We start from the raw sequence: 15,403 nt of genomic DNA on the forward strand, positions 1-15,403 counted from the left end.
TCTTAAGAACAGTAATTTAACGGTAGCAAAATGTCATTTGCCAAAGGATTAATGACCAATTCAAAACCTAAAACCTGTAAAACCATATAATCAGTTTTAGACCCTAAAAATAAGAAAACATATGAGTTTATGGCGGCAGCTTAATCATAACAGAATAAAAAACAAAACACACCCTCCAAGTACAAAACCTTTTTTTTTTTTTATTTTCTATGATCAAAACTGCAAAACATCTAGAAAAATATACAACAAATGCTTAACCTTTCACAACATTGAACATTTGAGAAAAGGGGAACATAAAAGAAAGGGAATATTCACATTTTTCCCCCCATTACTGATAAAAGCACATTCGTTTTTGTTTTCCTTTCTTTTATATAGCATTGTTTTATGTTTGCCACGACTGTGAAGGTCTGTTCTTTTTAAACGTCTCCGCAGTAGCCGGAGTCGTTGGACAGCTGCGAGTTGGAGCTGCGGTTGGACGAAGAGTTCCAAATGTCCAGGTTCATGTGCGTGCCGAAGGGATGGAAGCCGCCGTACTGGAGCGGAAGCGGGCGGCAGCCGGGGCCCGGCTCGCGGCTGAAGGGTGCGTGGGGCGGCGTCACCGGCGACACGGGCGACATGGGGGCCGAGCGCTCGCTGTGGAAGTGGCTCTGGTAGGGTTCACTCTGGGGCGTCCAGATGGAGCCAAACAGGCTGGACATGGGGGACAGGCTGCGAGTGCCGTGGAAGTAGGGCTGTGGAGAGAAGAGGGAGTTTTTTTAAATTTATTTTTATGTTAAGTGATTTAATAAATTACTACCAAAAAAGGAAATGATGAAATAAATATCAAAATTATAAAATAAATAAATCATGATTGAATAGATAACTTAAAGAGAAAATTCAATACATTTCTATAAATACATAAATGTTATAAAATAGACAAAAAATAAATGTAAATGAATAAATCACGGATAAACAAATGAGAGCAGAAGGATGATCAGCCATCCAACTTCCAATCTTCATATTAAACAGCAAAATAAATTTGTCACAGCATCACACAAGACAATAATAATAAAGCAACAGAATGAAAAATATAAAATAATTTCAACATATGGAAAACTTTGAAAATATACAATAAAACCTGTTAACTGTACACAATAAAATCGGCCAATATACATTCAACGTAATAATAAACAAATAGATATATTTTATTTTTCGGTTATATCTGCTGTTTATCATAAGAAAATGTATTAAAAGTGGTTTAAGAAGCAGAAGTGAGAGTCCAAGAGTTCAATTCATGCAAACCCAGTTTTGATGAACTGGTTCCTTGTTTCTGACCTCGCCCCCTGTCGACCGGTTTTGCACAGACACAGAAGCAACCTGTTTGTGTGTCACGCAAAGTCCACAAGGCTCATTTCTGTTCAAAACCAAGAGGCTGAATCCAGTGCGGTGCGTCACCTTGCTGCCCACGCAGGCCGCCGTGTCCCAGGCAGAAGGAGTTTCCTGGGGAACCTCCTCGCTCCAGCTGGTCTGGTGGCTGTACGCGTTCTGGTTCTCCTGACACGGGAAGCCGCTCCGGAAGTTTCCATTACCTGCTGAGGGGGTTACGCAAAAAGAATGGAAAGGACTCAGGAAAGCTGAGAAACATCATTTCATCATGAGCGAGGCAAACAGGTTTCATGCATTTTAATTCCCCAATGACTAAGGGAAGGTAAATAGAAATCTATTTACTCATGGAGTGGAGAAAAGTATTAGCTCCCATGTCTCTGTTTTGGGAATCTTAACAGTTATTGCTGAAATATTTAAGAAATAGAATATGAATAATAATATATATATATATTTTATGGTGGAAAGTATTTTAAGTACATTTTTCTAGTATCTGTTCTTACTTAGGTATAATCAGTTGCAGAGACTTTTGACTTCTACTCCACTACATTTAAAAGCAAATATCTACACTTACTATAAGTATTTTTTTAATACTTTAAGTACATATGAATTACTTATACTTTTACTGAAGTAGAAATATAAATTTGGTATTTTCTCTTTTAAGAGTAATTTTGTGTCAGGGTCGATTTTACTCCAGGCTAAGTTTGAGTTCTTCCACCACTGTTTATATTATTCAATGGCGCTATACATTCTTATAGATACACAACAAATGCATTGGTTAAAAAAAAAAAAAAAAAAAAGTAAAAATAAATAAATGACAACCAAAAAGCACTTGTATGACAGCAGGAGTAAATAGAGATTTGGAAAAACAGAACTCCACTACGCAGCTGCTACCCACCCATCATGTAGTTCCCCTGCTCGCAGTACGTGTAGGGACTGCTGCTCTCGCTGTTGGCACTATTCCAGGGAAACCTGTAAACACAGCGGGAAAAGGCGTCAAGGGGACAGCAACTTTACAGCTCTTTTCACAAGCGCCCTCAAAATGCTGCTACTTCAGGAGTCGGGAGCGCCCAAAGTACATCATGCTCTGTTCCCACACAAGTCACACACAACGGGACCAGAAACAAACATCTGAACAAACATGGAACAACAGTAAATTTTCTGCCCTTTATTCTCAGACAGGGCTTGGCAGTTCATCTATCGGATGACATTTGTACCAAAGGTATCGGAAACTGTACTGATACCATCAAACAAAGCATTTCACACTGAGCGCCAAATAATCTTACTTGAGACAAAAGACAAAAAAGATCTCAAGAGCTGAACTTCAAAGTGTCCCTCCACCACCATCTTGACGGATCTGAACGTACCCGTTGTACGGCCCGGGGGTCGGAGGCTGGGGGATGTAGGGCAACGCCTCGCTGGTGTTGTACCTGAACTCATTGGTTAAAGGAACGGAGGGAGCCGACCACGTCTCCTCAGGCAAGTACTGACCCGTCAGATCTGAGGGAGAGCCATGTTAAAATATCACCGTTTTCACCACAACTGCTGTTGGAACGCAACCCGACTCAAAATACGAGGCGCAATGTGTGCGTACCCGTGCTCCTGTCCACGCCGGCGGCGACAGCGGCAAAGCTGGGGCCGAAACTGGGGCACGGGGGATCGGGGCTTTGGCACGTGTCTTTGCGATACAAGCTGTTCATGCTGCACAGAGGAGCACAGCGTTACGCGCAAAGTCAGCAGAGTAACACATGAGCGTCAGCTTCTCGTCTGTGTGTGTTCTGAGAGCACCTCTGAGCCTTGTAGGACGTGTTCATGGTCTGGTAGCAGTCTCGCTCCACGGGGTAAACGTACTGCATGGAGTCCCCTGTCCAAACAAAAAACACAACCAAACTGAGCGTCGTGACATCGCTCCAAGCCGTTCGTCACTTTGGAGAGTTCAAAGCCAGGTTATGTAATGCAGCGCGGTGGATAAAACGAGAATCACAATGTTCTTTATTGGAATTGAGGTGCAATTTAACAGTACAACAGCTGTGAAATAGGAAGTTAGTCTTTCCTCTTGGCCAAGGTAAAGAGCGCACTCGTGTGTGTGTGTGTGTGTGCGCGCGCGCACACACAGCGTACTTTTCCTGGCTGAGGTAGCGCAGTGCTGGGAGCGGCTTCCGGGGTCCTTCTCTCCCTCCAGGCTACTGGCGCTGCTCCAGCTGCCCCAGCTCCCCCGGCTGGCCCTCACGCTGCCCGACGAGCTGCCCGAGTCCGAGCCTGACTCACATACTCCGGCCCCGCGTCGCTCCGCCGCACACTTACGTCTGGGCCGCGCCAAACACACACCTGGGGGGGGGGGGCAGTGACAACAGGGTCATTATTGGTCCAACACAATGAGGGACTTATGCAGAAGATTTTCCTCCACGACTTAACAATAACGGTTGCCCGGTTGCCCCCGGGCCATTCTCAGTCGCCATGTGCGGTCTGGTTGCCTCGTTGCCGACCAGCGCGGTGTACCTCGCCCTCGGTTTATAAATCTATTGATCACCCCATTGTGGCAATTTGGCAACTAAAACATGACACATCCAGAATGAACAAACCCCCCTAAAACCATTGCAACATTCTAACGCTCTTCATCTTTGTCTTCTTCTTGTGTTTTTTCATTAGTTGCAATGAAGGAACGTCAAGTCCTGCTCCTCTGTTGTACTGAACAAGCAGTGTGAACTGAACAGCTGGAGCTGGAAAGGACTATTTTGGGTTATCCTCACAGACTGTCACTGTAGTACAGATTGAAAATGTAATACATCAAAGCAGGCCATAATCCAGCTCAATTTGGCGCCACATAACAGCTAATTCAAATTACGGAGTTAAATGATAAATCTGGCTCAGTGGCGCCACCTGGTGGTTGAAAGGCTGCACCTGCAGTGGAACATTCTAGATGGAGGCTCACCGTTCTGTTTGATGGGGCTTTCGGTGTTCTGTCCCGGCTTCGGTGCGTCGGACCTTCCGTTGGCGCAACGATTCCTGTTGCGGGTCACGGTGATGTTACGTTCACCTGGTCTCCACTCGGGCTCCTTCTCCCTTTCTGACATGACCAGCACACTGTGCTCGGGAACGCTACCATAAACAAATAAAACGCTCTAAATATAAGAGACTACTTATGAGGGTACTTCGATCTAATTTTTTTTTACCATATTCAATTTCATTAGTTATTTTGCAATAACTGAGTTATTGCAAACTATCAAAATAAATTGATTTACAGTAGTAAATATTTGTTAAATGAAGAAGGGGTCTTACCCAGAGATCCCTTCTACGGTCTTCCTGCGGCTTTTCTTTCCCTTATTATTAGCTGACAGAGTGCAAATATCTATATTTTCTATTTTCTTTTTCTGAGCTTTACCATCTTCTCTGGGCTGGCGAGAGAAAGAAAGAAAGATCTAGATCAGTGACTCCCAACCACAGGTACCAGACCCCCACTGGGGTTTGCCAGAGATCCCAGGGGGGATCAGACAATCAAGTTTCCTGGAGGGGGTGTGGAAGCCCCTGATATACATGATTTAAGCACTATTAAGAGTAAACCATAATGCCTTGCTCACCTCCAGCTCAGAGTTTTCCCTTTTCTCTGAATGCTTTTTCTCTGCAAAGTTGCTTTCTACTGGGGTGCAAACTAGCAGGCCTGGTCTCGGTCCTGGACCCACAGTGACGTTGTTTGGGAAGCCAGCGGGCGTTTCCATGGGAAACATAACTGTCAGCGGCTCCTTCTCCTCCAGGGCGCTCTGTGGGTCTGCCTTAAAGTGCGTTGCTTTCTCCAGCTGACTGATTAAAGTGGCATCGTCGTCGTCGTCGTCGTTGTTGTTGTTGTTGTTGCAGACTTCTGGGTCTGGGGTCAGCGGAGGGTCGGGGGTGAGGTCCTCATGCTCATCTTCTGTGGTAATGGCTCCCATTGGTGCTGTCGGGGAGCTGGGCTTGTATTTGGCGTAATAAAGTGAGACCCTGTGCTTCTTCTGTGGCTGGGAAGGGGTGCTGGAAGAACTTTTCTTGGAGGGTTGAGGGCGCGGGGCGGGGCTGTTGGCCAAGGCCGTGGAGCCCCTTCCCTTCCCTTTGTCTGAGGTGTGACAGGAGTCCACAAAGCTCTTACAGCTGCCCTTTGTTTTACTGGACACAAGATGGAACACAGGGAAAAAATATGAAGTACCAAGCTGTTAAAATCACAAGTGTCTAGTAAATTTGATGTTTCACAGATGGCATGATATCTACCTGGAAAAGGAAGCTAGGAACGCAATCGTACCTGACTCCATTGGGTGTGATGTTATTGACGGGGCCTTTGTCCCGGGACAGGACGGCGTTATGGTTGCTCCTGCTGCTGGGGGTGGAGAACTCGCTCAGGATGTACTGAGCCTGGTGAAAGGCCATCAGGCATACACCAAACAAGGAGAAACTGAAACAAAACCACACATCAGGGATCATTACACGGGCATCTATTATTTGATCCTTTTTTTTTTTTTGTATTTGCGTTATACATGCGCTCCTCTATACGCCGTTTCCATTGTTGGTGGCGGGGTCCACCTTTTCCGGCATGAATACACAGATCGGGCATGGTCAAGAAGTGAAAGGAGGCCGTGGTGAATTTGATAAAGCAGCATAGCTGGTTTCAGTCAGTAAGCTGTCAATATGAATGGACATTGACAAAAAAGTAAAGCATCCTCAGATGGATAAACATCCCCACCACAAGGGGGGGGGGGAGAAAGAAAATAAATAAATAAAAGAATCATTACGAATATCAAAATCGAACAGAAGATGCCATACTTTTGAGAAAAACAAGTGAAGTGAAGAGAAAGAAGGAAGGTGAGGGCAAACCCTGATGTTTAAGAAAAAGAAAAGAAAAAAACAGTTTTGAATGTAATTCTGGGAATTGCACTTTAAACTTACTGTTTTAAAATGTACAACTCAACAATTCTATGGTTTCAACTTTGAGACTTTGTATTGTAATTATTATATAATTACCAGCTCTCCGACCAGTATGTATTGTACGCTACGCTGCATGCACAGCGTCTCAGCCTTAAGCATCTCATCGCGCATCACCCTTTATATACTATATACACTACATAGACTGTATACACTGTATACATCTCATCTCATTACTGTTCTCAGTCTCATTCCCGCAGTCAGTATTCACTACACTAGCGTTTGCAATAGCCACGCCCCCTTACCGTAAAATAACACGGGTCGTCGCTTATCGACCCATTCATTTAATGACCTGGCCCTAGGAACGGAACTTGGTTGTTAAGTGAGGAGTACCTGTATATACAAAAAAAGATACATGAGCCAGCACTGACCAGGTGAAGATGAGGGTGACCATCCAGAAGTTCTCCTCCCAGCTCGGGCCTGGGACCACCTGGGCGCAGAGCGGCAGCATGTGGTGGGGGAGCGTCACATTGAGGGTGAAGGGGAAGGAAGAGCCACGTGACGTCACCAGGGTCAGGTCCCGAATCACCCAGGAGGAGGTGAAGTCCGGCGTAAACCTGTGGACGGACGGAGACAGAGAGCGATAGGGGAAGACCGAAGACAGAGGGCAAAGGATAGCAGAAGTGAGTAAAAGAGAAAGACGGAAAGTAGAAAAGAGAAGATGTGGGAAGAGAATGGGTCATTGAGTCACACAGCAACTACACATAACACCGCACCAAGAGCTTTTTTTTTTTTTCCTTCTAGTTCCTACGGTAATAAACACCAAAAAGCTGCCATAATTTAATACAGAATATTAACGGCATTTATAGAAATAGGGTAACGGTTCCACTTACGCGATAGTAATCTCAGAGGAGGAGTTGTGACTCAGGCTGAAGGAGCGACACTGCAGCACCTCAAAGCCAAAGCCCTGGCACTTATATCCGTTTATATTCATGGACATGACGGTCAGAGGCAGCTCTCCTGCATTCTCCACCTTGAAACTCTTCCTTATGGCAAAGAGCGGCTTGTTGGTGCGCAGGCCTAGGAGCAAACACACAGGTATGGAGCGCTGATAGTCTCATAGAATGATTTAGCATCAAAAGTAGGCCTGTCATGATGACTACTTTTGTTGGACGATATACTTTGTCCCACAAATAATGGCAAATTATTGTCATTTTAAGACCTTTTTTTTGCCACTGATATAATGATAATATAATAGCAGAATAATGCAAGTACGCCCTTTCAAATAGTAATGAACTTTTAATTCTCAAGACTGTTCAGACATTGTAATGTAAAAAAATAAAAATGAAATGATATCCTCAATAAATAAAACACAAATAAAATAAAACCACACAACCAAAACAATAAATGAAATGGACTCTTGGGCTGTTAACAAAAAAATACACTAAAGTGCTCTTGTGGCCAAATCATCCAATTGCATTTATAAAAATACAAAAAAAGAAATAAATAAATGGGCAATGCGCTGAGGCACTGTGCCTTTTGGAAATGATCACATATACAGTATATGCTATAAAATCAGTTATGTGAATAAGCACACATTTAAACCTCCTTAAAAGAGCAGTCAGGTGCCGATATGAACAAAGGCACAGATGCCTCAACAGGCCATATCTGCTGCCAAATCTGCATTTTAACTGCTAGCTATTTGTGTGTGGAGGACCTGCCTGAGCCCCGCCCACAGTGAAACTGACAGAGCAGAAGAGAGGACAGAAGCAGCGTGCAAAACAGGGCTCAGCATAGTTTTTTCTGTTCATTCGGCTCGTTTACATTAATTTGTAAAACGGTTTACAGAACACAAGTAATAAGTTATTTATTTGTGAATTTAGAAATACATTTATATAGATATATTTTTTTTAAACCATAATACAGATTTGTAGATTGTAGTATTTATTCATGTTTTCGAATTTGTATTTATTGAATTACATGTATTTGTGACACATAATTCCTTCCATAGCTTGCTTTTATTAACTTTTAAATGTACAACATCGCCACATTACATCAAACAGCTGGTACTTTTGTTCAAAGCCATTTCCAAGTATATTTTTCCATAAGCTGAAATATAAGTAGAGTGGTTATAGATATTTAAAAAAATAGACTCATGTTAGGAGCAGCAGAATGCAACAAGTCGTTTTGATCGGAAATTCCCACGTGACTTGAACGCAGTGTCTGTAAGAGTCATAGTGGCAGAGAGTCCTCTGTCGATTCTAGCGTAGCTAAAACTCAGCCAGGGACTGATCGGGTCACTGTGAAAACTACAATACTTAATTAAGGAGGAGATCCCAATTTCAGAAGATTCTTCCGTTTGCCGAGGCACTGTTTAGGTTTTGTCACGTTGATATTTTGACTGAGTAGAAAAAATGCTTAGTCTTATAAAAACCCTGCTGTTTATTGTGGCATCATGTTGGCGATATTCTTATGTAAAACACATATGTAAAACACATATGTAAACACAATGGGCAATTATTGAGGTCAGAAAAATTATAAAGGTCATGCCCATATACCCTACGATAAGTCGATAAAAAGTAATTATCGGGATAGGCCTAGTCAAAAGGAAAACGTTCTACATATGAATGGAGGGCATCATTACCTACTTACCAAAAGTTAACCACAACAAAACAGAGTGGCATTTTTTTCATCCACTCACCATCTCGACACTCCATGAGGGTCGACTGGGGGACATTGAAGCGCAGAGAAGCTCCTGCACCCGGCAGTTTGCCCCCGACTCTGAGAAGCTCCTTGGCCCCATGACCCCGCACCGTCACCATGTCGAACACTGTGAGGTTGTTCCTGGAATGAACCACACACGACCGTAAACACCAAATAGCAGGATTTTGTCTAAAAACTCAAGAGTGCTTTACATTAATAGAGAGCCATCTCTTGTGTACCTGATGATGAGGATGGTGGTGGTGGGTTTGTGGTCTAAAGGGGTGAAGACCACGGCCACTTCCTTTGTCTCCCAGGGCTGCAGCAGCAGGCGCAGGACTCTGTCTCCTCTGACGTGGTCCACTTTCTCTCCCTCCTGCACACAGACAGGAAAAGCAATGTGTCAGTAGGAGACGGCACAAATGGAATGAACCAAATGGAATAAACATGAAATTGTAGTGAAATATACACACACAAACACGCACACAAAAGCAACATTTAAATATTTGGGAGCTTGAAAAGGAGTGGATGGCATTTTTCACCAAAGTCAGAAAAAACATCCCATGCAGGCAAGGTAAAGTAATCAGGAAACAGCTCCCAGATCAAGCAACTCACTTCCTTACGTTTACCTGTGTGTGTGTGTGTGTGTGTTGAAACCTTACCTTAGGGAGCTTAAGCAGCATTGTGAACTCTGTAGTAGTGATGTTGACAGAGAGAGGACTAATATTAAACCTACCAAAAACAAAATAAAAAATGTTGTTGAGTTTATTTGTGAAAGCAACATATTAAGCATGTATGGTTGGACAAACACAGCATCTTATAAATAAATAGAGAAAAGTGAAGAAAAAAACAAAAAACATGTTTTGAATGGAAGCCTTGTCTAGAAAAATAATATAAAATAGATCCTCTGAGCCCTACCATCTGGTTAGGAGGTCTAAGGCCTCCAGTTGGGCAGGGTACTGGGAAAGCGCACGCATCTCCACGGACACCACAGAGGAAGAAGGGTTCTTCAGAGTGAGCAGCCTCACCTGAGGGAGAACAGAAGACGTCTCAAATATGCAGTCTTCAGTAAAATAAGGCATGTGCCACAAATAACTTCAAACGTTACCCACCTTACTTTCGTTGACAGGCGTGGCACCAAAGTCCAGAGGCGAGGCCGTCTCCAGTGGGAGCCTTGGCCACCTGACAGGGAAAGGAAAAGCAAAATTTATACCTGCACTGGATAGCAGCTCACTTTAAAGACGACCCAAAATCACAAATCGGTCTTAACATTTTATGTCTACACACATAACATTCAGAAAAAAAAATTGTTTCACTTGTCAGTGACTAATACTGTATTATGTTTAATATAGTTTTATCCACAATGACTCTCAATCATCTCGAGAACAGAGAGTAAGCTGTCTCACCCCTAATTAATATCCTCTAGCAGACCACCGCAAGTGACAAGTACAAACTTGCTCACCAGCCAATGACAGGTGAGAATTTAAGAGGTTCATGTATAGAAGAAAAATTTCCAGGGGGTTTCGGACCTGCAGGGCAGCTGGTCCTTGTGGCTCTGCCACTGGGAGCAGAGCTCAGCAGCCAGTCTGCTGTCCACCGCCCAGGAGGAGGAGAGGGAGTCTGGAAGCAGAGAGCGCTGCCACTGAGCCCTCCCTGGTGGAAACGACAGCACAGTTAAGGTTCTCTCCCTCTTCAACACTCACTCACAAAACCTATTTTAATTTCTCACCTGCTTCTGACAATCTGACCGGGCATGGCCGCCCGCACTCCCCCTCCGCCTCAAATGTCACTTCCCCCTGCTGAACACGATAAAACTTTCAAATCACATCCTGATTGAAAGTCATCTCATGACACTTACACTTACTCAGTCCTTCCAGGAAATTGGGACTTTAGAATAATTGGTGCAAAGCCAACCAATTTCAAATATATTTGCGAGAGTTTGCCATTTCAAATATATTTGCGAGAGTTTGCAATTTCACAAAGTGAAATCAACAACCTGCTTAAACTTGACGCCAGTTTGTTGAGAAGATGCCGCCTAAGTCCTGCAAGGCATCTTCATACAGCACTTATTTTATTTGGGGCTCTTTGTATGGTGAATTGAAAGTTTATTTCATGGACTCATTAATGGAAACCTAGCAAAAGCAGCATTTTAAGTTTCTATAACTTTGAGAAAAGGGTTCTTTATTTCTTGAAAGTTGTTTCTATGATATGCAGTATGCGTATTATCACAGCATGTTTTTATATATGACTGAATTGAGGTTGGACAGACAGTGCTTTACCTTGTTCAGAGTGGTTTGCAAGAACAGAGGAATGTTCAGGGCCGTGCCTAGACTGGTGTCCAGACGCAGGGTGGACAGCAGCTTGACGGGCAGAGGCTGGTTGAGGGGCTGCAGGGACAGCACACGCCAGCAGCCCTGGGTGACAGTCACAGGGCTGCTAAAGTTTACCACCTGGAAGACAGGGGCAGCATTAAAAAACCCACAAAATTGTCATCTGAACACAGAATACCTGCCAAAAGTTAGATTTTAAGTCTCGTAGACCCGACATAGGGTACCTTCAGGATTCCCTGCGACTTCTGCGAGAGGCTGGCGTTTGTGAGCGTGAGGGGCACGTGGAGGGGGTTCGTCAGCCACAGGTCCACCCTGTCAGTCCTGCTCTGCCTGGGTCTCACCTGGAGGAGGCTGGACACGTCCCACCCCAGCCCTCTGCGTACAGAGAGCAAAGAAGCATTACCCCCATCGCACATGTCTTAACATCTTTATAGGATTGGGAATCTTTGTAATGTCAAGCAGATTCACATAAAAAGGTAAGAATACATTTATATAGTATACAGTATATAAGAACCATCACCATTTCTGCCCGTGTGGAGAAGTTCTCGTAAGACGTAAACCTTGGTCATTCTGAAACTGTCTCTATCTTTAGTTCGGTTCAGCGATTGGAGAAACAACGCGGTGGTGCAGGGTGCACGCACACGCACGCACGCACGCACGCACGCACACACACACACACACACACACACACACACACACACACACACACACACACACACACACACACACACACACACACACACACACACACACACACACACACACACACACACACACACACTTACTGGGGGACCAGTTCTGGGGCAGCCGACGCCCCCTCGGGGGATCAGAGACGCAGACCGGGATGCACTTTCTCTGGGATAATTACACGATTTGATCCTTTTATTTTTCAGCTATCCTTTTAGAACACCTAATTAAGCGATTGTTTTAACCAAACCTGCACTGCGGCCGGTTTAAAACCAAAATAACCCCATATAGGATTGCAGAGGGAGACGGGGCGCATGGAGAGGCGCTTCGGGGTGCCCGCGATCCAATCACCCCCCGCCCTATACATATTGCTCAACCCTAATATGTATTTAAAAATAGCCGTGTCTACTTCTAGCAAAGTTTAAAAAAAAAACAAAAATAAAAAAAAAACATTTTGTTATATCCCCAGAGCACCTCAAGCCCTTCACGGCGTAAACATGTACGGTCTTACCTGTGGCTGTTATGTAATCCAGGGAAGGTGTTGGCAGTGAGGTTTCCTAAAATCTGCAGACTGATATGGCTGGAACATCTCCTCCGCTGGTCTGGCAAGGACCCTGGGAATGACAGGTATGTGCCAGCCTTAATAAGTTGTTGTTCAGAAGGTGACTAAGGGCTCCGTTACACTAGGCGTTTCAATGCGACTTCTGGGATTGGATGCGCCGGATTGGAACGCAAACTCTGTGGCCAGATCTGTGTTTGGATTTCATGTTCCTGCAAAACATAAATCCTTCCTGGTAAAATGGGCTGGGTGTAAGAGAAGCCCTTCTGTTCTTATTTTTGTTTAAAATGTTATGAAGCAGTAGGGCCTGCATCACATGTGCAATATTGAGGCGAGAGCAGTGGAGGGGAGAGCTCACTGAGGGGTTACGTTCATTCAAGTACAATTTTGGTTCCAGTGCCAACCAGAAGTGGTGGGAGTATATGACCACCAGGGCCTTCTTTGACAGACTGGGGTGCTGAACTTTCACCTGTAAAAACATATTTGGGAATGTATTTTTGCACCTACACACCCATCTTCACTGCCGGCACAGGGCGTGTGGCTTTACTGACATAGCCAGTACTCTGTCCACACATCTATGAAGTCTGATCTCATTGAAATTACAGGTGTAATTCCATGTAGAACAAAGGCTTTTTTTTTTTTTGTACTATGGGCCTACTAACCTCTGCATGCTAGGGTAGCCACTTGTGTGAGGTTTTTTGCTTCTGGTCTCAGAAGAACCTGGTTAAATTCCAGACCAGCGTCGACTTTTGATAGCACCTGCATATCCTGCATGCACACAAGACACATAAAATGATAATGTCAAAGAGCAAATGTTCCTATGTTGAGGCATTCAAAACAACAAAAACAAGACACCTTACCTTTATGTAGAGTCTCTTGCCTCCAGAATTTAACATATAAATTCCTATTTTAGGTTCACCTGCAGGGACCAATAAAATATGTTTAAAGTACATTTTTATATGTAAAGCTTGTGCTGATTCAATACATTAATCATTGTTTGATTAATACATTTGTTTAAAATTTGTTTTTCCTTATTGCTCCTTACCTTTTACCATTAACACCATTTTAATAAAGTACTTTGGCATAAAGGTAAAATCCCGGATCCAAAAGATCTTAAATGGCAATTCCTGTACCAAAAATTAAGGTTCTTTCAACAACCATAATCAACCAATTTATTATTTAATCGCCTTGTTAAATAGCTTGATTTGCATGAGGCTCGTCCATACATAACTCCACGACCACAAGCGAATGATAGAGCAGCGAAAGAAACCCACCTACTGCGGCCCGTCCAGAGGCAGGGGCCATCAGAAGCACTACGATGTGCTCAATTATGTAAGGCTTGAGCTTGTCCAGATCGGCGGGCCGCTCGCCTCGCTCAGACAAATTAATCTGCAGGCTGAGGCGCTCCTCACTCTGGAAGCACGAGCCCTGTGATGGGAGGACACAAGTTACAGCTTAGACTCTGTGGCGAGATTGTGGTGTGAGGCGGGAGAAAGCAACTGGAAATGGGTGCGTGATGGCGAGATGAAACCAAGCGAGGCAAATTTCTTTAAAGACAAACGGACAGAATGTGAGCATGTGCAGAGAGAGAGAGAGAGAGAGAGAGAGAGAGAGAGAGAGAGAGAGAGAGAGAGAGAGAGAGAGAGAGAGAGAGAGAGAGAGAGAGAGAGAGAGAGAGAGAGAGAGAGAGAGAGAGAGAGAGAGAGAGAGAGAGAGAGAGAGAGAGAGAGAGAGAGAGAGAGAGAGAGAGAGAGAGAGGTGGTACAGCATCTGCAGCATTTTCGACGCGAGTCGAAGATGCTGCAGGAAGGCGCCATCGCCTTCACCCCTACCAGTGACTAACACTCTCTTAAGACTGACAGATCAGTACTGGAAGAGTGACAATCCGTGTGCAAACCAGGGCTTGTCTTGGTGGATGAGTCACAACTTGACAGCTTGAAGACAGACTCTCTCTCTGGCTTGGCGCTATCGGGCTCAGGCCTGTAATAGCAAACCTAACACCACCCCCGATACCATGTCTACTGTAAATTCCTGAACACTTTCGCTATAATAAAACAGCCTTATGGTTGCAGTGCGTGCCAGAGCATGCCACGAAAAGATGCAGCGCATATCAGTTGGCTGACAGCGGCCACGCCCACTAAAAGGCACACTGTTGTATTTCTGAAATTTCAAGTGAAGGCACTCTGGCCTGCTTCAACTATCCAAACAATACAAAGTTCATGGACGCTTCCAAACCACTTTGCTAACATAAAGACATGATTTTTGTCACATTTCGTTTAATTTCTAAACTTCAACATCACGTTTCATTTGGCCAATTTCATTACAAAACTGAGGGCACTTACAGCATATATTAAACCACACAAAACCTGCAAATGCAAACATATTCGAGAAGCAGGTTTGCGCCTAGGTACAAGTCCAAATGTCATCTTAAAATCCTTTATCTGTTTCACAGGAAAATAAACAAGGGGGGTGACTTTGGTTTGTGCAACAATGACGACATGATTGGTTTGTTAGCAGTCTGATATTGCATCAAACTTATTGCCCCACCTCAGAGCCAGAGGCCATGAGTCAATTAATGAGTCTCCTGAGGAAAGAATTAAGAGGCTGACAGAGGATCGCACCCTCCTCAGAGGTCCAGGAGGAAAGGGCCGACAGTCTATTTTAGTTTTACCTGAGTTGGCTCTCTGCCCAGGTGGGGGTTTGCAGTGGGAAATACCCAGCTATACTATCATACACTAGAGAAACTAATAAAAGTGAACGGCTTCAACTTCTACAAGCGGAGCATAAATCGTAGGCAAAAATAAACTTTTAGATTTTTCCATTTTTGTATACTGACAAACAGGCTTGTTCTACTCGACCTTCCAATTTAACAGTCTAA

The 15,403-nt window shown here is 44.1% G+C and overlaps 1 protein-coding gene across 2 annotated transcripts in view; it reads right to left on the bottom strand.

Moving 5' to 3' along the window:
* Window positions 1-210: 210 nt before the first annotated feature.
* The window catches only part of tmem131l (transmembrane 131 like), a 32,081-nt gene continuing 16,888 nt past the window's right edge, over window positions 211-15,403 (bottom strand). The window contains exons 9-34 of one of the 2 annotated variants that reach the window (XM_079999801.1): window positions 13,800-13,953; window positions 13,386-13,444; window positions 13,188-13,293; window positions 12,478-12,580; window positions 11,504-11,654; window positions 11,229-11,399; window positions 10,679-10,748; window positions 10,479-10,602; window positions 10,062-10,131; window positions 9,868-9,977; window positions 9,612-9,681; window positions 9,192-9,325; window positions 8,951-9,093; window positions 7,143-7,329; window positions 6,681-6,866; window positions 5,633-5,782; window positions 4,941-5,499; window positions 4,642-4,757; window positions 4,295-4,461; window positions 3,484-3,690; window positions 3,151-3,226; window positions 2,957-3,063; window positions 2,730-2,862; window positions 2,261-2,334; window positions 1,435-1,568; window positions 211-731 (exon numbers count right to left, since the gene is read on the bottom strand). In XM_079999801.1, the coding sequence (XP_079855927.1) occupies window positions 417-731; window positions 1,435-1,568; window positions 2,261-2,334; window positions 2,730-2,862; window positions 2,957-3,063; window positions 3,151-3,226; window positions 3,484-3,690; window positions 4,295-4,461; window positions 4,642-4,757; window positions 4,941-5,499; window positions 5,633-5,782; window positions 6,681-6,866; window positions 7,143-7,329; window positions 8,951-9,093; window positions 9,192-9,325; window positions 9,612-9,681; window positions 9,868-9,977; window positions 10,062-10,131; window positions 10,479-10,602; window positions 10,679-10,748; window positions 11,229-11,399; window positions 11,504-11,654; window positions 12,478-12,580; window positions 13,188-13,293; window positions 13,386-13,444; window positions 13,800-13,953 (3,876 nt within the window). In that variant the 3' untranslated portion in view covers window positions 211-416. Of the gene's footprint in view, window positions 732-1,434; window positions 1,572-2,260; window positions 2,335-2,729; window positions 2,863-2,956; window positions 3,064-3,150; window positions 3,227-3,483; window positions 3,691-4,294; window positions 4,462-4,641; window positions 4,758-4,940; window positions 5,500-5,632; window positions 5,783-6,680; window positions 6,867-7,142; window positions 7,330-8,950; window positions 9,094-9,191; window positions 9,326-9,611; window positions 9,682-9,867; window positions 9,978-10,061; window positions 10,132-10,478; window positions 10,603-10,678; window positions 10,749-11,228; window positions 11,400-11,503; window positions 11,655-12,477; window positions 12,581-13,187; window positions 13,294-13,385; window positions 13,445-13,799; window positions 13,954-15,403 lie in introns of both variants that reach the window. The other variant, XM_079999800.1, reaches the window with a different exon arrangement.

This window comes from Zeus faber, assembly GCF_960531495.2.
Source record: "Zeus faber genome assembly, chromosome: 4".
NCBI classification, from domain to species: domain Eukaryota; kingdom Metazoa; phylum Chordata; class Actinopteri; order Zeiformes; family Zeidae; genus Zeus; species Zeus faber.